The following is a 23,516-nucleotide window of genomic DNA, read 5'->3' on the forward strand; positions in this document are numbered from 1 at the left end:
TTTTTTGAAGAAGTAACAAAGAAGATTGATGAGGGCAGAGCAGTAGATGTGATCTACATGGACTTCAGTAAGGCATTTGACAAGGTTTCCCATGGGAGACTGATTAGCAAGGTTAGATCTCATGGAATACATGGAGAACTAGCCATTTGGATACAGAACTGGCTCAAAGGTAGAAGACAGAGGGTGGTGGTGGAGGGTTGTTTTTCAGACTGGAGGCCTGTGACCAGTGGAGTGCCACAAGGATCGGTGCTGGGTCCTCTACTTTTTGTCATTTACATAAATGATTTGGATGTGAGCATAAGAGGTACAGTTACTAAGTTTGCAGGTGACACCAAAATTTAAGGTGTAGTGGACAGCGAAAAGGGTTACCTCAGATTACAACAGGATCTAGACCAGATAGGCCAATAGGTTGAGAAGTGGCAGATGGAGTTTAATTCAGATAAATGCGAGGTGCTGCATTTTGGGAAAGCAAATCTTAGCAGGACTTATACACTTAATGGTAAGGTCCTAGGGAGTGTTGCTGAACAAAGAGACCTTGGAGTGCAGGTTCAGAGCTCCTTGAAAGTGGAGTTGCAGGTAGATAGGATAGTGAAGAAGGCGTTTGGTATGCTTTCCTTTATTGGTCAGAGTATTGAGTACAAGAGTTGGGAGGTCATGTTACGGCTGTACAGGACATTGGTTAGGCCACTGTTGGAATATTGCATGCAATTCTCGTTGCCTTCTTATTGGAAAGATGTTGTGAAACTTGAAAGGGTTCAGAAAAGATTTACAAGGACGTTGCCAGGGCCCCTTGCTGAGATATTTGTAACATCAATAATCACAGGTGAGGTGCCGGAAGACTGGAGGTTGGCTAACATGGTGACACATTTGAAGAAAGGTGGTAAGGAAAAGTCAGGGAACTACAGACCAGTGAGAGCCTGACATCACTGGTGGGCAAGTTGGAGGAAATCCTGAGGGACAGGATTTTCATGTATATGGAAAGGCAAGGACTGATTAGCAATAGTCAGCATACATTTGTGCGTGGGAAATCATATCTCACAAACTTGATCGAGTTTTCTGAAGAAGTAATAAAGAGGATTGATGAGGGCAGAGAGGTGGATGTGATCAAATGGACTTCAATAAGGCATTTAACAAGGTTCCGCATAGGAGACTGGTTCGCAAGATTAGATCTTATGGAATACAGGAAGAATGAATCATTTGAATATAGAATTAGCTCAAAGGTAAAAGGCAGAGGGTATTGGCGAAGGGCTGCCTTTCAGACTGGAGGCCTGTGACCAGTGGTATGCCGCAAGGATTGGTGCTGAGTCCATTATTTTTTGGCATTTATATTTATGATTTGGATGTGAACATAGTAGGTATAGTTAGTAAGTTTGCAGATGACACCAAAATTGGAGGTGTAGTAGACAGCGAAGAAGGTTACCTCAGAGTATTTGATCAGATGGGCCAATGGGCTGAAGAGTGGCAGATAGAGTTTAATTTAGATAAATGTGAGGTGCTGCAATTTGGATAGGCAAATCAGAGCAGGACTTATACACTTAATGGTAAGGTCCTGGAGAGTGCTGCTGAACAAAGAGACCTTGGAGTGCAGGTTCATATTTCCTTGAAATGGAGTCACAGGTAGACAGGATAATGAAGGTGGTATCTGATATGCTTTCCTTTATTGGTCAGAGCATTGAGTATAGAAGTTACGAGGTCAACCCGCAGCTGTACAGGACTTTGGATAGGCCACTTTTGGAATATTGTGTGCAATTCTGATCTCCCTCCTATCGGAAAGATGTTATGAAACTTGAAAGGGTTCAGAAAAGATTTACAAGGATGTTGCCAGGGTTGGAGGATTTGAGCTATAGTGAGAGACTGGGAATATCTTCCCTGGAGCATCGGAAGCTGAGGAGTGATCTTATAGAGATTTATAAAATCAAGAGGGTATCAAGAGGGTAAATAGACAAGGTCTTTTCCCTGGGGTGGGGGAAGTCCAGAACTAGACAGCATAGGTTTAAGCTGAGAGGGGAAAAATGTAAAAGGGACCTAAGGGGCAACTTTTTCACGCAGAGGGTATTGTGTGTATGGAATGAGCTGCCAGAGGAAGTGGAAAAGGCATCTGGATGAGTATATGAAGAGAAACAGTTTAGAGGGATATGGGCCAAATGCTGGCAAATTGGTCTAGATTAGGTTAGGATATCTGGTCGCAAACAAACTGAAGGGTCTGTTTCCATGCTGTACATCTCTATTACTCTATAATTTGTTGACTCAAGTTTATAATACTATAATGGACTGAATTTTAACAGGGCCATGGAGAAATTTTAAATATTTTAATGAGTTCATGAGATTTATGGTCATGCAGGTTTAAATCGTCTTTAAAACAATGAGGAATCTGTCAGTTTGTTTGAGGCAAGTACTTGGTGGAATTAGCAGGTAAGTGCCTTTTTGCCTATCTTCAGAATTCAGTTGCCTGCTTGGGATTCATCTGTGATCAGGCACTTCCACAACAAACATGACTTCCCCCTCAGGATCAGTAATCCTTCCACAAGGCCTTGAAGATTCCTCCTCTGATTGATCAATGGGAGCAAAATGTTCAAACACTCTGTCCAATTCTAATTGACCACAAACCTCAGTCTCTCTGATCAACTACTTTCTCAACCAACTATCCCCAACCTGGTTACATGTTAAGTAGCTAGGTGCTCACACACAGTCATTAAATCTTGGATCCACCTCATCCATGCTGACCAAATTTCCCAAACTAAATTAGTCCCACTTCACTGCATTTGGTCTATATCCCTCTAAATCTTTCCGATTCATTTACCTTCCTCAATGTCATTTAAATGTTGTAACTGTACCTACATCTACCATTTCAAGATGTCAAGATCTCATAGCAACAGAATTCAGGACAGAGATGCTGTGGACAGTGTGGAGTTACAGAAGTAGGGAGAGATAAGATTGTGAAGCAATTTAAATAGGAGTATGAAATGTCAAACTTGAAGCACTGTAGGAGTAGAAACTAATGCAATTCAATCAAGACATTGTGATGGATGAGTGTGGCTCAGTGCAGAAAAGGAAACAAGCAGAGGTTTTGATAACAAGAATTCATATCATTCTTGAGGGCATGTAATTTTGACAAAAGTAATAAAATAAGTAATTGGTAAGTCCATATTAGAATGGCTCATCACTTCACACTCAAGGTAATAGGTAATTTGGACAAAGTAAATAGGAACACTGACAAAGATCATTTTGCACAGATGCAAGAAATTAAACAAGATCCAAGTTTTGAAATATTGGCAGGAATGGATTCTACAGGTGTTTATGTGGCTCTTAAGTTAAACTATGATTAAGAATGTATTTAGAGATTAAAAGGAAATTACCTTGTGGAATATTATCACATTGAAGCGCATGCAAGCACATAGGTGCAGCAGATAATCAGGAAGGCCAATGGAATGTTGGCCCTTATTTCAAGGGGGTTGGCAGATAAGAGTAGAGATGTCTTACTGCAACTGTACAAAGTGGTGGTAAAACTATATCTGGAGTACAGTGAGCAGTTTCAGTCCACTTATTTAAGGAAAGATATTTCATTGGAAGCAGTTCAGAGAAGGTTCACTAGGATGATCCTCAGTACAGATGGATCATCTTGTCTGCAAAGACTGAACAGTGATTCTCCACCCATTAGAATTTAGAAGAATGAGAGGTGATCTCATTGAAACATACAGGATTCTTCAGGGCTTGACAAGAGTAAATGCTAAGAGGATGATTTCCCTTCATGGCAGAGAGAACAGTCTCAGCATTAAGGAGCACCAATTTAAGATTATGGGGAAGAAGAATTTCTTCATTCAGACGGCTGACAGCTTTGACAGTTCCTTGTCGCAGAAAGCTGCGGGATCCTTGTATACATTTATGGCTGAGATGGATTGATTCTTGATCAGAAGGAGAATCAAAGGTTACATGGAAGGGCAGGGAAGTGTACATGAGAAATATCAAATCAGCTATGATTATATTGAATGATGAGCAGGCTCAAGGGGCTGAAAGGCCTCTCCCTATTTCACATGGTCATTCATTGATTTTAAATTGTCAATCATGAGGAAGCGAGTGCTGAAGAAAAGTCATGTTGAACTCAAAACTTTAACTCAGTTTCTTTCTCCACAGATGCTGTCAGATCTGCTGAGTTTCTGCAGCATTCTCTGTCTTGTTTTGGAACTATGTGCCAATTGGAAAGGGACATCACTAATAGATTTCTTTTTAAATCAACCTGTTCAGACATATTATAACACATCTCCAGAGCAGGTAGGACTTGAACCTCGTTCTTCTGGCCCAGCATAGATACTATCAATGCACAAGAATCCCTCAAAAACCCAAAACATTAAGAAGATTTAACAAATCAAATTAAAATAACATTCCTAGGGCAGTGGTGCAATTCAGTCTCCCTGGTGGCCTTCTTCACAGCTGCTACATATTTAAGTTAAGAAATTTCTTATCTCCGTAATCCTGCATGCAAACTCTCAAAATCACAGTACACCAAAATCCAACTGCCACAACCTAAAAACAAATTAAAGTGGAAAATGCACCTGGACTTTGTAGAACAGATGATCCTGAATGCATGTTAATTAAAATGAATGGGGATAATATTAGTCAATATTTATATAACATACTTTGTATTGTATTAGTTATTTTCACAATCATGAGGGGAATCCCCCAAAGCCTAAACTTGCATTAATTTAACACCTTATCACATCTCTCAGAAACTTTACAAATTATTTCACACAATTGAACCACATTGAAGTGAGTGGCTCCTCTTGCTGCAGCTAAACATTGCAGATATCATATCCCAAGACAACAAACTACATTTTTTGCTGTTGATTGAAATAATGTTAACCAACTGAACTCTGTCCTTCTTTGAACAGAACATGGGAATATTGACCTTAGAATATTCATGGAGCACACAAGTAGTTTAATGTCTCATCCAGAGGACATCACCTACAACAGTTCATCATTGCCTCAATTTCGAAACTCTCATCCTCATGTTAAAAATTCTCCCGGACTACACCTTTCCCTACCTGTTACTTCCTCTAGCTCCACAATGAACTGCATTCCTCCAACTCTAGCCTGCTTTGCATTCCTCAAATCCTTCGGCCACCCAGGTCCTATGCTGAATTTCATCTCCACCACAAAGCTCTTACTCTCATTCCTTCTTTAAGACATCTCTCAAAACAAACTCTCTCTGATCAAGCTACTACGCACTTCTTCTAATATTCCTCTCTTAAGCTCAATCACTCTTTGTCTGATTTAGGCCCAGTGGAATATAAGAGCAGGAGTAGGCCATTCAACCCACTTAGCCTGCCTGCCATTCCAGATCATAGCTGAACATTTCTTCAACGTCAATTTCCCACTGTATCTCTTAATGTCATTCGTTTCCAATAATCTACTGACTTGTCTTGAACCTTAGCTTCCACAGCCCTCTGTGGTGGATAATTACGAAGATTCACGCACTTTGAATAAAGTAATTACTCTTGATCTAAGGCTTAAATAGCTGTCCCCTCTCCTCAGATTATGTCCCTTGGTTTTCTAGAGTCACAGACTGGGAGAAACATCCCATCTATATCTGCACTGTCATGGCCACCCAAGAAATTTAACAAGTTTCAAGGAACTAAATGACAAACAGTGTAGAAGAATAGTTGAGGGGAATGATATGTATATTTGTGGATGACACAAAGACTGTCAACTTCTGGCCAGTTGTCAATTAGCCAAAGGCAATTTTAGATTACAAGAGGATATAGATGGATTGGTCAGATATAATTTAACCCTGATAGGAGTGAGGTGATGCATTTTGGAAGAAGTAACAAGACAAAGGGAGTGGTCAATGAATGGCAAGACACTGGGAAAGCACAGAGGAATACAGGGATCTTGGGTGCTAGTCTACAGATCCTGGAAGGGAGCAGGGCAGATTAATGGGTCAGTTAAGGCAGCATACTGGACACTTGCCTTCATCTGTCATGTAATAGTTTATGAAGACAGAGCGGTTTTGATGGAGCCACACAAAACTTTGGTTCAGTAACAGCTGGAGTACAGCATGCATTTCTGGTTACTGTACTCGAGCAAGGGTGTGATCACACTGGAGAGGATGTGGAGGATATTAACCAGGATTTGCTTGGGATGGAACATAGCTTAGCTATGTAGAGAGGCTGTATGAACTCAGGTTTTCTTTAGAACAGAGAAGGCTGGCAGGGAGTCTAATTGAGGTGTATAGGATTATGAAGGGCATGGACATCTTGGAGAAAAAGCAGCCGTTTCCCTTAGTCAACGACAAGAGCACATAATTTTGAAAGCCAGGAAGTTTAATAGACAATTTGAGGAACATATTTTCACCCAGCTGATGGTGGGAATCTGGAATATACTGCCTAGGAGGATACTTGAGGCAGAAAACCATTTAACCTTTAAAAAGTGCTTGGATGAGCACTTGAAATGTCATAACATTCAAGGCTAAAGGCCAGATGCTGGAAAGTGGGACGAGTGTAGATTTAGAATAGTTTTTGTTGGTGCAGACTTAATGGGCCACGGAGCATCTTCTGTATTGTATGAGTCCAGATCTCAGTCTTCAAAACTCTACAGAACAGACCCAAAATACTGTTTGCCTTTCTAATTGCTTGCTGCACCTGCATGATAATTTTGAGTCATTCTTGAACAAGGACACCCAGGCCTCTTTGTGTTTCCATGCTGTATAACTCTATGACACTAATGCCAGCACTTTTCAACTTCTCATCATTTAAGAAACGTTCTGTTTTTTTTCTCTACCAAAGTAAATAACTTCACATTTAGAAGTCTCCAACCTGACGATGTCCCACTTATTCCTACTCCTTTTTTCTGTCCATTAAACATTCTCAATTCATACTAGTATATTCCCTCAATCCTGTGCGATCTAATATTATTTATTAAGTTCCTCTGTTGGACTCTATCAAAATATTTCTGAAAAGTGAAATACACCACATCTGCTGGTTCTCCTATATCTGGATCCTTTGATCAAACATCTTCTCTTACTAATGTCCAATGTCATCTTTCGTCAAGACCAGTACTCCATTTCATTAAAATAAAACCAATTGCAAATGGTGAAAATCTGAAACAAAAACAGAAATTGCTGGGGAAACTCAGCAGGTCTGGCAGCATCTGTGGAGAGAAAGCAAAGTCAGTGTTTTGGGTTCAGTGATCCTTCATCAGTTTCTGTTTTTGAATCTAATCTCATTTTTCATTTTAGTATCTATTACTCTATCCTTAGATATTTAATTACCAATCTCTGTCACCCTGTAGCAATGCCTGTTAAAACATTCAAAAAATATTAATTTATCAAATTTCTGCATTCAAATCATGACTTTCTTTTGTGAATGCTTCATACTTTCAGAGAGTGCCTTTAATACAGCCTTATTCTCCATTTTGATATTATTTGATACTTGCCATTGTTTTGCATGATTTCTATTTTTGCACACTACACTTATCTCTTATACTAGTTTTGTTTCTCTTGAATCTGAGCGTCCTTTTGGTTTCCCATCACTCTGTCTTGGTTCACTAGAGTAAAGGTGCTATGTAGAAGTTGTGTTGTCATGATTTAATTAAGATTCATCTGAAGAAAGATTCTTTTATGAATCATTACCAAATTGAATCATGAGGCATACATGAATTTTCAATGTATGCATGATCTTTCAGTGTATATTTTACTTATGCCAATAAAAATAAGGTTAGTCACATTGTTAACTTCATTAGGTTTTTTCAACTGGAGTAACTTATACCTTTGGAATTATATAGCTGAAAACCATATATTCTCAATTAAATAAATTTAGCAAATATCATCTCCAAGTTTTTAAAATTTAATTTCCCTATCAATTCTTCAAATTTCTTGGTCTCTAAAATAGTCATTGATAAGTGTTTGGTTTAATGAGGGATATGCATCAATTAGGCAAGATCTAAGGTGGTGATCATTCATGAGGACATTACTGCACACATCTCCTATTCTAAAAAAATGGACAAAGAGGCTACTATAAAATATTTATATCTCATTAGTAAGGTATAAAAATCAAAGACATGATAGGTAATGCAAAAGTGAGTAGGCACAGCCGCATAAGTAAATTTAATCTCAACAGACAAATCAGTAGAGAATGGAGAGTGATGTCACTAGATGGCCTTTACTTTTAATGAAAATAATCACAGCTAGCAAATCCAAGATGGGCCATGAACTGCTCATGCACTAGGCATCACCTGGGCAATTAAGAATTGGAATAATCTGAATTTACAGACATTTCTGATCACGCTATCAGTTGTTTGGAAAGGGTTAATAAGACTTACTTTTCAGTGTTTCAGGAATACAGGCAGAGGAGCCTGCAGAGTGGAGAGATAAATGAGAGGGGGGTGGGGGTGGGGAGAAAGTAGAATAGAGTACAATAGGTGAATGGGGATGGGGATGGAGGTCATAGGTCAGAGAGGAGGGTGGAGTGGATAGGTGGAAAGGTAGATAGGCAGGTAGGACAGGGCATGAGGGCGGTGCTGAGCTAGAAGGCTGGAGCTGGGGTGAGGTGGGGGGGAAGGGGAAATGAGGAAACTGTGAAATCCATATTGATGCCATGGGGTCGAAGTGTTCCATGGTGGAAGTTGAGGCGTTCTTTCTCCAGGCGTCGGATGGTGAGGGAACGGTGAGGGGCGGTGGAGGAGGCCCAGAAACTGCATGTCCTCGGCAGAGTGGGAGGGGGAGTTGAAATGTTGGGCCACACGGCGGTGGGGTTGATTGATGCGGGTGTCCCGGAGATGTTCCCTAAAGCGCTCTGCTAGGAGGCGTCCAGTCTCCCCAATGTAGAGGAGACCTCATCGGGAGAAACGGATACAATAAATGATATTGGTGGATGTGTAGGTGAAACTTTGATGGATGTGGAAGGCTCCTTTGGGGCCTTGGATGGAGGTGACGGAGGAGGTGTGGGCGCAGGTTTTGCAATTTCTGCGGTGGCTGGGGAGGGTGCCAGGAAAGGAGAGTGGGTTGTTGGGGGGGCGTGGACCTGACCAGGTAGTCACGGAGGGAAAGGTCTTTGCGGAAAGCGGAAATGAGTGGGGAGGGAAATATATCCCTGGTGATGGGGTCCGTTTGGAGGTGGCGGAAATGTCATCGGATGATATGGTTTTTGCGAAGGTTGGTAGGGTGGAAGGTGAGCACCAGGGGGGTTCTGTCCTTGTTATGGTTGGAGGAGTGGGGTTTGAGGGTGGAGGGGCGGGATGTGGATGAGATGCGTCGGAGGGCATCTTTAACCACGTGGGAAGGAAAATTGCAGTCTCTAAAGAAGGAGGCCATCTGGCGTGTTCTGTGGTGGGACTGGTCCTCCTGGGAGCAGATACGGAGGCGGAGGAATTGGGAATACGGGATGGCATTTTTGCAGGAGGTAGGTACAATCCAGGTAGCTGTGGGAGTCGGTGGGTTTGTAAAAATGTCAGTGTCAAGTCAAGGTGTCAGAGGTGGTCCAGGTGAATTTAAGGTCGGAGTGGAATGTGTTGGTGAAGTTGATGAATTGCTCAACCTCCTCGCGGGAGCACGAGGTGGCGCCAATGCAGTCATCAATGTAGCGGAGGAAGAGGTGGGCAGTGGTGCCGGTGTAATTACGGAAGGTGGACTGTTCTATGTAGCCAACAAAGAGACAGGCATAGCTGGGGCCCATATGAGTGCCCATGGTTACCCCTTTGGTCTGGAGGAAGTGGGAGGATTCGAAGGTAAAATTGTTAAGGGTGAGGACAAGTTCAGCCAAACGAATGAGAGTGTTGGTGGAAGGGTACTGTTGGGGACTTCGGGAGAGGAAGAAACGGAGGGCTTGGAGGCGCTGGTCATGGTGGATGGAGGTGTAGAGGGATTGGATATCTATGGTGAAGATGAGGCGTTGGGGGCCTGGGAAATGGACGTCTTGGAGGAGGTGAAGGCCGTGGGTGGTGCTTCGAACTTTTGTGGGGAGTTCCTGGACTAGGGGGGATAGGACAGTGTCAAGGTAGGTGGAGATGAGTTCAGTGGGGCAGGAGCAGGCTAAGACAATGGGTCAGCCAGGGTGGTCAGGCTTGTGGATCTTGGGAAGGAGGTAGAATCGGGCAGTGCGTGGTTCCCGGACTATGAGGTTGGAAGCTCTGGGTGGGAGATCTTCTGAGGTGATGAGGTTCTGTATGGTCTGGGAGATGATGGTTTGGTGATGGGGGGGGGGTGGGGTCATGGTCGAGGGGGTGGTAGGAGGAGGTGTTTTCGAGTTGGTGTCTGGCTTCAGCGGTATAGAGGTCAGTGCACCAAACTACCACTGCACCCCCTTTATCTGCTGGCTTGATGGTGAGGTTGGGATTGGAGCAGAGGGAGTGGAGGGCTGCACGTTGTGAGAGTGAGAGGTTGGAGTGGGGGAGGGGTGTAGACAGGTTGAGACGGTTAATGTCTCTGCGGCAGTTGGAAACGAAGAGAACGAGGGCAGGTAATAGGCTAGCGCGGGGTGTTCAGGTGGATGGAGTGTGTTGGAGGCGGGCAAAGGGGTCCTCGGAAGGTGGGTGGAAGTCTTGATTGTAAATATAAGCACAGAGGCGTAGGCAGCAGAAGTGTGCAACGTCACAATGTGTATTAAATTCATTGATGTGTGGACGGAGGGGGATAAAGGTGACGCCTTTGCTGAGGACTGATCGTTCGTCCTCAGTGAGGGAGGTCTGGGGGGATGGTGAAAACTCGACAGGGCTGGGAGCTGGGACCTGGGTAGGTGTGGAGCTGGGAGTAGGGGTGGAGCCTGTAACTGGAGTGGGTGTGGTGTTAGCGGGATTGGGGGTGGAGTCATGAGCAGGGTGGTGTTCCCCTCAGGGTTCTGGGGGCAGGGATGGTGACAGTGGGACCTGCGTGGGGGGGGGCGTGTACTAGCTGTCATTTCTGTTGAATTTATTTGGATGACTTAGTAAATTGGTGAACGTTGTCTAGACACACTTACGCCAGGTGTATTCTCATATTTAGTTGGACTTACATTTAAAGCTAAATGAATTCTAGAATCCTAAATTCTCCTTAGAGGAAGATATGCTACTCTGAAGAACTTTCTTTATAGAGATAATTATTTTCTTGTATTTCACAAATGGAACATCTTGTCACATATAAATCATTTTGGTTTAATCTCTATTTAATGAGCTCTGATCATTTAAACAGCTTGGTGTTAAATAAATCAACTACTTATTCCAAAGTTGATTTCTTTATCAATACATATTTTATTAAGAAATACAAATAGCAATAATCTGGGGCATTAAAGAAATGTGAGAATAATTAAACGACTTTTACAAAGTAACATAACTCCGCAACTGAAAATTCTAACTCTACCCCTTCCTGCCACAAAGCCACACCAAACAGCTGTGATTCAGAAATGAATTACTCTGTTGTTAGGATGACCATATCTGTGGGAAGTAGCACTGGTATCACCAAATTGAGCACGGGATTTAGAGCTTCCCTGTTGGCTGGAGGCACTGGATCACATCTGTTAGGTTGAGAGTTACAAAGGTAGGATGTTTTCAAGACATGGTCACCCCATAGCTTAAGGAAGTGCAGTCTGGGAACAAATGGGTGACCACCAGTCAAAAAGAAGGGAGGCAAGCAAGCTTAACTGCAGGAGGCACAGGTTGTTTTTGTGACTGGAAACCTGTGTCCAGTGATTTACCATAGGATTCAGAGCTAGGTCCCTTGCTGTTTGTAGCATTCATTAATGATCTAGACATGAATGGCAGAGGTTTCATCAGTAATGTTGCAGATGACATGAAAACTGGTGGTATGATAAATGAAACCTGTAGACAATATAGACAGGTCAGATGGGCAGAACATTGGCAAAGAAAACTTAATCCAGAAAACCGAGATGATGCATTCTGGGAGGACTAACAAAGCAAGAAAGTACACAAATGAACAGTAAAACTCTAGTAGTACAGAGGATCAGAAGGACTTGTTGTACTTGTCCACAGATTTAGGAAGGCCACAAGATAGGTGAATAAGGTGGCTAAGAAGGCATATAGGATATTTGACTTTATTAGTCAAAGCACTGAATTCGAGAACAGGAAGGTTATGATTGAGACATTACTTAGGCCTCAGCTGGAGTACTGTATGCAGTTCTGGTCTCCACACTATATGCTCTAGATGAGATTCATCACTATTATGACAATCTGACAAGGTGGTCGAGGCAGGAACAACCTCACCACTTCAGAAATATCTAAATGAACACTTGACACACCACAGCATATAAGGCTATGGTCCATGTGTTGAAAAAATGGGACTGCAATAGTAAGGTGCTTGATGACTGATGAGGACATAGTGGGCCAAACAGCCTCTTTCTATGTTGTAAAACTCTTATGACTCTAGTGTGCCACTCCACCTTATAAAGGTTACCAGAGAAATGCTGTGCTTGATCACGGACATTTTGCAAGGTGTCCCTTTGTTTTTCAGAAGGAATGCAGAAGATATAGCAGAACAGCACCAGTTAGTAAAGAAGAAAGAGATGTAAAGTGGAGGTGAATTTTGTCCTCTCTGCAGGTACAGAATGTCCAACATCGTCAGGACCTCCTCCAGCAAGACCTTCACCTGTATTCACAACATATTTGCCTTCTCCTTTGGTCCCCATTACCCTGCATTAGCCAGACCACTCCAGATATTTAATGGAAGTGGCTGCATGCAGTTCTACAAAGATTGCTTGTGTCCTAGCAGATGTCTGCTTTAGCGTCTCTACGCAAGTTCAAAGTATGCTAACAGCTAACTGGATCAAAACTGCAATTTAATACCACTTTCAAATACGTGCAGCTGTCACCATTCTAGATTTTTCAGTGATGTTAAGATGCACATCTGGAGCAGGTAGGACTTGAACCTGGGCCTCCTGACCTGTTACCATTCTAGAATTATGTTATCATAACATTTATTTAGTCCCTAATCTCAACTTTGCAGAAACATAATCTGAGACCGTATCTATGTGCTCCGTTTTACCAGTTCTGCAACTGCCTATCTATTACTGCAAGTGAAATAAGGAAGATGTAAAAATATATGGAACCATTTATTTGAAATTATTTGTACTTGTAACAAATATCTTAAAAACAGAACAGAACAGACAACATACTCTGGTTTCTGTGTTCATACTCAAGAATTAACACAAAGTAAACTTTAACATTAACTTGCACGCTTTTTCTTAATTAATCCAGATGTAAATATTCTTAAAATATTTTCCATTAATAAAAACAATTTATGCAAAAATGAATTTTAAGCGTTGAGAAAAGCATCTTACTATTTCATTAATTCCACCCAGTTTTCCCGCCGAAAGCTTTGGTCTAGAAGTGGGACGAGGTGGTGGCACAATCATACTTGTATTAAGTGGGGTGGTAGGTCTTGCTGGGGGTGAGACTAAAAAGGGAGATTGAAAGAAGTAAAACACAATATTGAGAGAAATACCAGTTAACAGAATGATGAAACATCATATTTTCCAATTGTGAATGCAGCACTCATTTAAAAACATACTTGAGTTGAAATCAAGTTTGATTTTTAAATTTTTTTTAAATTAAAAAGTTCTTGTAATGAAAACTCTCATACCACATGTTACTGAAATTCAAAGCTAGTCTACATAACTCATAGTTAGTTGCTATTGACTAGAGGCTGTATAATTCAAAAGGCTAACAGAGTGAAGTTTCAAAATATCATAGTAACTTGTATCTTATTCTGCAACACACAACATATTTAAAAACAATTCCTCCAATCACCTACAGTAATATTATTTTGTTTCTGTCTGTCAGGACTGCTTTGATTAGTCAGTTCAAGTGGCAGGTCTACTGATGGTTTATCAAGTGCCTGTCGCTCGCATACTCAGAGTCATATGGAAGACTGCAGCACATGGTACACCTGTGCCTGCTAATAATTCATAATTGTAGGTTTGAATTTGGTTGAGAACATGAAAAGCAGATATAAGGGAGGCCCAACAAAAATACAGATTGTAAGAGATTGTTTCCATGAGGAATGGGGAGTTGATTCAACAAAGGTATCAGTCTATATCCTCTAAAGTCTCTCTCAACAAGTGTATATCGAATGGGCATGCTATTATACAAGGAAGGAGCAGTTAGAACTTTTCCGAAAAACTTGAATCCTAAACAAGGATTTTGTCATGAATATTAGCAATTGAGAAGCCACTTTCTTTGATGCTAGATACTGAGATTATAATAGGTGAATTTTAAGGAAGTATTTATTTTTGAATAATATGGAGCCCACAGATGAACCTAACTTTTCAACTCAGGAATAACCAGCCTCCAATTATACTTGCATATTCTATCACTATAAAAAAAGTCACAAGGCCAGATCTTGTAAAAATGTATATTTATATTCCTAGAATTATTTTTACGCATGAATAGCTTTACTTGGCTGTTTCCAGAGTGAGAGGTTTTGATTCTGTTCAAGTCTTAGATGAAAAATAACCAGAAACACTGTATTTAAAGTAGTACTAATTCAATAAAGATATTTATTTGACCACAAATGTTTTGTGGATATTTGCTTATATTTCAAAGAACCTAGCAAGAACACTTTGATTTAATTTAGTATCATACAACTATGATAGCCCTGAAGAAGGGCTAATGCCTGAAACGTCGATTCTGCTGTTCCCTCGATGCTGCCTGACCTGCTGCGCTTCTCCAGCAACACATTTCCATATCATACAACTACATTTACTAATGTATATCTGCAACAATAGTTGCAAATTATTTTCATGCTGCTTATATAGAAAACAATTCCAAACCATATATGGGAAAGAACTTCCAGTAGACTCTCCATCATTACTCAATGTTAAAAGGATCTTAATTTAGCTTGCTTTGTTGGTATTTCTTAATCAAAGAATCAAAATCTAGCATCACATAATGGAAGTCAATGTCAGTTTTAAACAAAGTAAAGGTTTGTTCATTTGTCCAGAAAAAATGGAAACAAACTCAAGCAAGACTGTGTGTTAACTTAATAAATAGATTTTTTATAAACATTAAAATGGATACTGCCTCTGGCTTAGGGCCCATGCACTCCAAAGTAGTTAAAAGACTAGGTGAGCCCAAATCCAGAGTTCTAAACCTTAGCCTAACCACTGTGGAAAGATGAAAAGAAGCGAATACTGTACTGTTCCTGCGCAATGTGTAGCAAAATTACTAGTTTCAAAGCAGTAAGGGCCGAGGAATAAAAAAGTCAAAAACTGACGTTTAAAAAAATTAAATAATATTCACCAGAAAATTAAATGATCAAACTCTATAATATTAGCAATTGCTTCTCCTAATTGCACTGTATTGATGAACCAGCCATTAAATAGTATAAAGAGTGTAATATTGACAACCCTCCTTTCGACAAGTAGGTGCTTGGTATTAACTTGGTAATCAGAACTCTAATATTTCTGAAGAAGAGAAATGCTGTTGAAGCTTTTTGTCTTGCACTCATCAAGGCAGAGTCACATGTAAGTAACTTTCAAAGACAGAGAAAATTTATACTCTACAAGATGAGGATACGGATTAGGAGGTAGTGGATTCTGATTGGTACAGAAGTTGTTACAGAATCATTGAGACATACAGCCTGGAAATGGACCTGACAGTCCAACTCGTATATGCCAACCAGACATCCTAATCTGATCTAGTCCCATTTACCTACATTTGGCCCATAATACTCAAAACCCTTCTTTATCACATACCCATCCAGATGTCATTTACATGTTGTAATTGTAACCACCTCCACCCGCTTCCTTTGGCAGCTCAGTCTATAAAAGCACCACCCTCTGTAAGGAAAAGTTGCCCCCTCAGATCCTTTTTAAATCTTTGTCTTCTCAACTTAACATATGACCTCTAGTTTTGGACTTCCCCATGCTAGGAATAAGACCTTGGCTATTCACCCGCAGCATGCCTCTCATGATTTTATAACCTCTATAAGGTCACTCCTCAAAGATATCATGGACAATGGACTAAGAGATGCCCCTGACGGTCACAGGGTATACCATCAAAGGAGCTGAAAATGTGTTGCTGGAAAAGCGCAGCAGGTCAGGCAGCATCCAAGGAACAGGAGAATCGATGTTTCGGGCATAAGCCCTTCTTCAGGAAAAAGAAGGGCTTATGCCTGAAACATCGATTCTCCTGTTCCTTGGATGCTGCCTGACCTGCTGCGCTTTTCCAGCAACACATTTTCAGCTCGGATCTCCAGCATCTGCAGTCCTCACTTTCTCCTAGAAGATACCATCATAGGAGGCATACACTATTCCTAATTGATTGGCAAATCAAAGGGATTTGACAATAAGACATTATCAAGAAGAAGGCAATACTGAAGACAACAGCTCTGTAATTTCCCAGAAATTCAAAAAACACCCAAGTTTTGAACATACTCCTTTTGTTTGCAGAGAACGGGTCCACCATATGTTGCTTCTAGCAAGCAAAAAATGAGCCTGACGGAATATTTAAAATTGTTTTTTAGTGTACGTTCAGCAAATGCTGCCTAACCACGGAATCACATCTAACAGTTTTTAAATCTGTCACTTTGAGTTTTGCAAGTAATGACTTGCTGAGAGCAGTCTGTACTCTCCAATTACTGGTATAACTGCAGGAACATGCTGCTTGAATTGATTAGCTAGTCGCTGGGGCATATGGTCTATGTACCGCCATTATATTGTCAACGAACCTCACTAGCCTTCAATGCACTACAGAACAGTTAAACGTAAAGCTTTTACATAAATTTAAACCCGTTTCGTCAAAGCCATGTTTGAAACTTGGTCTGAAGTGCACAAAATTCTTTCATTTTTCAATTTGATTCATTAGTCTCACTATATTGTCTTCAAAGATGACAACAGTATAAATAATACTTCTTGAAAGACACTTGCACTGTAAACTCACTTAAGCAGAAGTAGCTGAGCAAAGCAATTCTGAAACTTCTAAACACAGTAAAGTCTCTGATCACACAATCTCTGAAAGTGTTCTTTTTCCAATTCACTTGTAGTATGTGGGCATCACTAGCTGGACAACGTTTATTGTCCCTCCCTAGTTGTCCTCGATAATATGAGGACGAGCTACCTTCTTGAACCACTGCAGTCCATGTGCTGAAGATAGACCAACAATGCGCTTAACAGTGTAGGAATGGTAATATTTTTCCAATTCAGGATGGTGAGTGGTTTGGGAACTTGGTGTTCCCATGTATGTGCTGTCCTTGTCCTTCTGGATGGAAATGTTGTGGGTTTGGAAGGTGCTGTCTTTAGGATTGTTGATGAATCTCTGCCATGCGTCTTGTAGATAGTACACACTGCTACTACCAAATGTCAGTGGTAGAAGGAATGGATACTTGTAAACGTGGTGCCAATCAATCGGGCTGCTTTGTCCTGGATGGAACACAGTGGATTAGAATAAAATAGAAATTTATTGTCACGTGCCATTTTACATGAAAAATTCAGTGTAAAGTTTTAAAAGTTGCACCTATATTAATGACAGAAGTCTTACATAATTTTTAAAAAGTAAAATTAAGACAAAGTTCATCACAGTTCAATTAACAGCTCCTGGGCTCAGAAAAAGCCTTTTAAGGAATGATGGAATACCCTGAAGTCACAGCTGGGATGAGACCGCCATTCTGGGACAAGAATGTCATGCCAGGCTGCTGGAAACCACCACATCACTGGGACAGGAGGAGCCCCCTATTCCCCATCTGATGCTCCTCCTGCTGCTGATCCGCCCCTTTGAAATGTTTCTGCTCCTTCAGACGTTCAGGCCTAGCTGCGGTCCTGGAGGCTTAGACCAGCCTGAGTCCAGGCCAGGCGAATCAGCCCAGGACCTACTCCTTGATCGTTTGGAGGCTTCCTCCTTTACCCAGCAGTCTCCATGCTTTAAAGAAAACGAGGAAAAAAGAAAACAAAGAAGAAAAAGAATGGAGGTAAAGAGAAGAAACAAGAGAGAAAGAAAGCAAATGGGTGTGAATGAGCCCCAGGCTCAGCTCCCCTACTCTGCCGTCATCTTGGGTCATGCTTGATGGTGTCTGGCTTCTTGATTGTTGATGGAGCTGCATACATCCACAGTGTATTCCATCACACTCTTAACCTGTGCCTTGTGGACAGGTTTTGGAGAGTCAGGAGGTGAGTTACTTGCCACAGTATTCCTCGTTTCTAACTGCTCTTGTAGCCACTTGTGTTGATAATGGGAGATTTAGTGATGGTAGCACTTTTCCATGTCAAGGTGTGGTGTTTAGATTGTCTCTTACTGGAGGTGGTCATTGCCTGACATTTGTGTGGCATGAATGTCACTTGCCACTTGTTAGCCCAAGCCTGGATATTGTCCAAATCTTGTTGCATTTGAACATGGACTGCTTCAGTATCGGAGTCGTCATGAATGGTACTGAACACTGTACAACAATCAGCGAACATTTCTACTTCTGATGTTACAATGGAGGGAAGGCCATTGATGAATGAGCTGAATGTGATTGGGTCAAGGACACTAGTCTGAGGAACTCCTGCAGAGATGTACTGGAGCTGAGATGACTGACTTTCAACAACTTCAACCACCTTCCTAGTGTCAGATATGACTCCAACCAGTGGAGAATTTATCCCTTGATTTCCATTCATTCCAGATTTGCTTGGGCTTCTTGTTGTCCCATTTGGTTAAATGCAGCCTTGATGTCAAGGGCTGTCACTCTCACCTCACCTCTGGAATTCAGCACTTTTGTCCATGTTTGAACCAAGGCTGCAATGAGGTCAGCAGCTAAGTGATCCTGGAAGAACCCAAAATAGGTGTCACTGAGAAGGTTACTGCTGAGCAGGTGTTGCTTGATAACATTGTTGATGATATCTTCCATTGCTTGGCTGATGAGGTGGTAATTGGCTGGGTTGGATTTTTCCTGCTTTTTGTGTATATACCTGGGCAATCTGCCAACTTATCAAGTAGATGCCTGTGCTGTAACTGTACTGGAACTGATCGGCTAGGGGAACGGCAAGTTCTGGAGCACAAGTCTTCAGCACTACTGTTGGAATGTTGTCAGGGGCAATAGCCTTTGCAGTATCCAGTGCCTCTAACTGTTTCTTGATATCACATGGAGTGAATTGAATTGGCTGATGATTGGTACCTGTGAATGTGGGGACCACTGGAGGACACCGAGATGAATCATCCATTCAACATTTATGGTTGAAGACTGCTGTGAAAGCTTCAGCTTTATCTTTTGTACTGATGTGTTGGGATCTTCCATCATTGAGGAGGAGGATATTTGTTGAGGCTACTCCTCCAGTAAGTCATTTAAATGTCCACCACCATTCACAACTGGATATGGCAAGACTGCAGATCTTAGATCTGATCCATTGATTGTGGGACTGCTTAGCTTTGTCTTCACTTGTTGCTTATGCTGTTTAGCATGCAAGTAGTCCTGTTTGATGGCTTCACCAGGTTGACACCTCATTTTTCAATATGCCCTGTCTTGCTCCTGGCATGTCCTCCTGCATTCTCCACTCAACCAGAGTAGATCCCCTAGCTTGATGGTAATGGTTGAATGGGGATAGGCCAGGACATGACATTGCTGATTGTGCGGGAATATAATTCTGCTGCTGTTGACAGCACACAGGACCTCATGGATGGTCTAGTCTGGAAGTTGTTAGATCTGTTCAAAATCTGTCCCATGTAGTGCAGTGATAGCATCGCACAACACGATGAAGAGTATTCTCAATGTCGGAAATGGGACTTCATCTCCACAAGATACAGTGGTCACTCTTACCAAAACTGTCATGGTCAGATGCATCTGCCAGCAGATTAGTACGGATGAGGTCAAGTATGGTTTTCCCTCTTCTTGGTTCTCTCACCACTGCTGCAGACCCAGTTTAGCAGCTATGTTCTTTAGGGCCCAACCAGCTTCATCACTAGTGTTGCTGTCGACAAATTCTTTGTGGTGGACATAGAAATCCCCCACCCAGAGTATATCTGTGCTCTTGCCACCCCAGTGTTTCCTCCAAGTATTGTTCAACATGGAGAAGTACTGATTCATCAGCGGTGGGATGATGAATCAGTACTTGGTAACAGCAGGTGGTTTCCTTGCTCATGTTTAACCTGAAGCTAGACACTTGATGGCGCCTGAAGTCCCAATCTGTATACTAGTGTCCCACCCACCTACGCTGGCTGTGTCCTGTTGGTGGGACAGGACATATCCAGGAATGGGATGGTGCTAAGTCATATTTACAGAATCATACCTTCCAAATAATGTTAGGCTGTTGATTGACTAGTCTGTGAAATACTCTCCCAATTTTGGTGCTAGCCCTCAGACATCAGGAAGGATAGTCAAGTCAACAGGGCTGATCTTGCAGTTGTCTTTTTCCATGCCTAGGTCGACGCCAGGTAATCCTTCTGGTTTCGTGAAGAGCTTGTTCTCGCACAGGCTTCAATTCTGATATGCTTTGTCCCACATCAAACATAAAGGGATATTTACTGAGTGTGAACACATGTCTATCAATTACACTTTTTCAATTAAATAAAAGCTAAAGACAACCATGACAATGCTTTCATCAATCAGAGTGGGCTTGTTTGGTTAAACAAAAGCCTAGCAGTTTATTGTTCATGGTGTGTTCTTCATGGCAATGCCCCTGGCAATCAGCTCCTTCTTCTCATGAACTACAAGTTATTGTTTCCTTTGAAATTGAGTATTCTTGCAATGCTGTCTTGATGAGCACAAGACAAAAAGCTTCTACAGAATGTTTTCTTTCTGCAAAACTAAAATGAATGTATAGTTGAAGCTATACTTAGATCTGAATATATTGAAACTTCTCAAAGTGATTTGGTGCAGGGACTGCAGCAAGATGTGACAACTATTCCTAGCTTCTAATCAGCACTTAATTAGATGGTATTTTCTTCATTTGAAACATGCAGAACAAATGCCTACTCTAAGTATCTCTCTGCTGTAGCATTTATGCCTTTGTAAAATTCACAAAGGAAACACAGCTACTAATCAAGCCTTTTATGTCAGGCACAAAATACTTAGACAATCTTAATTCTCCATAACTTGAAATTTTAAATCTTGAAAAAGTATGTTCTGCATTACTAGCTTCAAAGACCTACTTTCAACAGTCAGCCTGGCCTGAATTAAATTCTTAAAGGTTATGTCAGTTGGATATCAGAATATTTCTTCAAAAAGATTAATCAATCAGACCAATGTGCATTTTGCTGACGATCCTTACATTGAATTTTGAATAATCTGGATCCCATCTCCTTCTCAGAAAATTAACATTTAAATCGCAAAAGTGACATGCTAGTTTAACATATCGCCTGTACTTCTTACGTTTAAACCTCTTCCACTTAATTTAATTGTACTCAAACATAATATGATTGTTCAAATTCCAAGTTTAAACTTTTCGTCTTTTTAATGCACCTATTACTAACATAAATTCGATGTCAGTACAAGACACATATATGCCCATAATCTGACTTATATCTGATATCAAATAACATTAACAAGGATTGAAGATGGTAGACATTTTGAAAATCACATCAACTTTGTTATCACTAATAAAACAATGCCTTTAGTAGCTCAATTTCAAAAGTTAGGAAATTTACAGATTTAACTAACGTAGGTTAGCAAAGTCAGTGTAATCACATGTTTACGCGGCTAGTCCACATTTGTACAATTTGGCCATCTAGAGAAATGTCTTGCTACTTAAAGAGAAATTGATTTGACCTATTACGCTTAAAAGTACAGGACATGCTGTTAATGAAAGATATGTGCACAGTCAGAATATTAAGCAGTATTGTACAAATCGTTCTTGCCATACCATCATTTAAGTGAGTAACCATAGCTGTTAAACTAACATCCACTGGCTGAGCTGCAGGAAAACAGAATCCTTCAGATCCAGTTTTATTCTCTTCCACGCATATTTTCTTGTCGCCTGTAAAATCACCCTGAAGGTCACTTTGGTCATCAAAAATGCTGCTGGAAGACGACAACTGAAAAGAGGCCACAGGAGGATTGGAGTTTGGTGAAGTTCTAGTTTGTGCTGTTTGTTTCAACTCTGAGTTTAAAGGTTTTCTTGGATTTAGTTCATCAGTAAATGAAATCCACTTGGTTCGTGAAGTAGGAATATCAGAAGGACCATTTAAGGTTTCTAAACTTGCTGCTACACTAAAACCTGAGCCAGGACTAGTACTCTTAGACTCACAGCTTGGCTGATGCTTCACTGAGGCCTCATATTCTACACCCCATGGTGAAATAGGACTTGAGAAAGTTGAGCTCCCTTCATGCCATGTTAATTCAGCTGAAGGAAAAGGAAAAATTGAAAGCTTGGGAAATAAATGCATTAAAAAGGTGTGCAATATTAACTTAACTCTATACATGTTTTTCATAAAGTGCTTCCACAATCTTTGTGACAAAGCAATCTAAAGCTAGGTTACAGGGAGTATCAAGCAAAGTGCAGGACTAAATAATTTATGGGAGTCTTGAGCAGTACCTTTAAAAACTTACACAACTACTTAAATTGAATAAAATCAAAGTTAGTCATAGCACATTATTAAGTTGGCCACATGCTTAGAGATCAACTTATTAATGTCAATTGCCCAAATTAAATAAATATTATGGTATGAATCTATTATTTCACACCTTTGCCAGTTAAGTAGCAGAATAATCTCACAGAAAAAATACATTCCTGTAAAGATTGAAAATACTAATCATAGCAAATCATGAAATAAATGGTGTAACCTACAGCATTAATAGAATGAAAGTCATCACATTAAATAAATATGAAAACCAGGGCTGTCCTCAGCAAGTCTCTATAAAACTAATATTCCAATATTACACCAATACATCAATTTGAACTTGGTTTGTTCAAATCAATTAAAGTGTCAGATTAGTTAATTAGTGTCAAATGAAGAACCTGACTATTGCTGAAGATGAAGTACTACCATACGGTTTTTGGCTTTCCAACTATTCACATGAATGTTTGATCAAGTATGTTCTAACTGGTATGAAAATAGACATTTTAGTGAATATGGAAATTAAATAAAAAGAGCATTCAAAAGTATTGTCTGATTGATTACTCTTCCAAACTGCTTCAGTAATAATTTCCTAATTGCATCAATGAGTTTTTAGTTTTACTTTCTTTCCAAAATGTTGCACAGTGGATTTAATTTAAATGAGGAGTGCCTCACTTCAATGATGACAGTTCATCAAATTTCAGAATCAACCCCTCCTAAAACTGTAAATGGGTATGTGAAGAAATTCAAAGTTGTTTTATCCCTGAGGTTAAAGGTTTGTTTCTAAATTAAGACCAACAGAGTTTAAACTATAGCTCCTTTGTCTATACTAATGGATATAATCATTTGAAATAATTTGTATCATAAACAAAGATTTAGCTTTAAAATATACAATACACATATATATATTCAAACTATCTGTGCAGTAAGAATAAACTTATGGTTACATCAAAAATACTACTGTCCACAGTTCACTATGCAGTGATTTGACCAGTTTATCAGATTGCAAATGGAGAATGAGCACAACAGGAATTAGCTAGGAGCTGTAGAAGACCAAGATGTGAATTAATGAAAGCATG

At 40.6% G+C, this 23,516-nt stretch overlaps 1 protein-coding gene across 9 annotated transcripts in view; it reads right to left on the minus strand.

The window, feature by feature from the left end:
- fcho2 (FCH and mu domain containing endocytic adaptor 2) overlaps positions 1 to 23,516 on the minus strand; it is a 208,063-nt gene that overhangs the window by 54,102 nt on the left and 130,445 nt on the right. For 3 of the 9 annotated variants that reach the window (XM_043707634.1, XM_043707669.1, XM_043707650.1), the window contains exons 19-21: positions 21,744 to 22,223; positions 13,257 to 13,372; positions 4,551 to 4,574 (exon numbers count right to left, since the gene is read on the minus strand). In XM_043707634.1, the coding sequence (XP_043563569.1) occupies positions 4,551 to 4,574; positions 13,257 to 13,372; positions 21,744 to 22,223 (620 nt within the window). The remainder of the gene's footprint in view (positions 1 to 4,550; positions 4,575 to 13,256; positions 13,373 to 21,743; positions 22,224 to 23,516) is intronic. The other 6 variants (XM_043707677.1, XM_043707660.1, XM_043707641.1 and 3 more) reach the window with 2 other exon arrangements.

The sequence above is a fragment of the Chiloscyllium plagiosum genome, chromosome 2, assembly GCF_004010195.1.
Source record: "Chiloscyllium plagiosum isolate BGI_BamShark_2017 chromosome 2, ASM401019v2, whole genome shotgun sequence".
NCBI lineage: Eukaryota > Metazoa > Chordata > Chondrichthyes > Orectolobiformes > Hemiscylliidae > Chiloscyllium > Chiloscyllium plagiosum.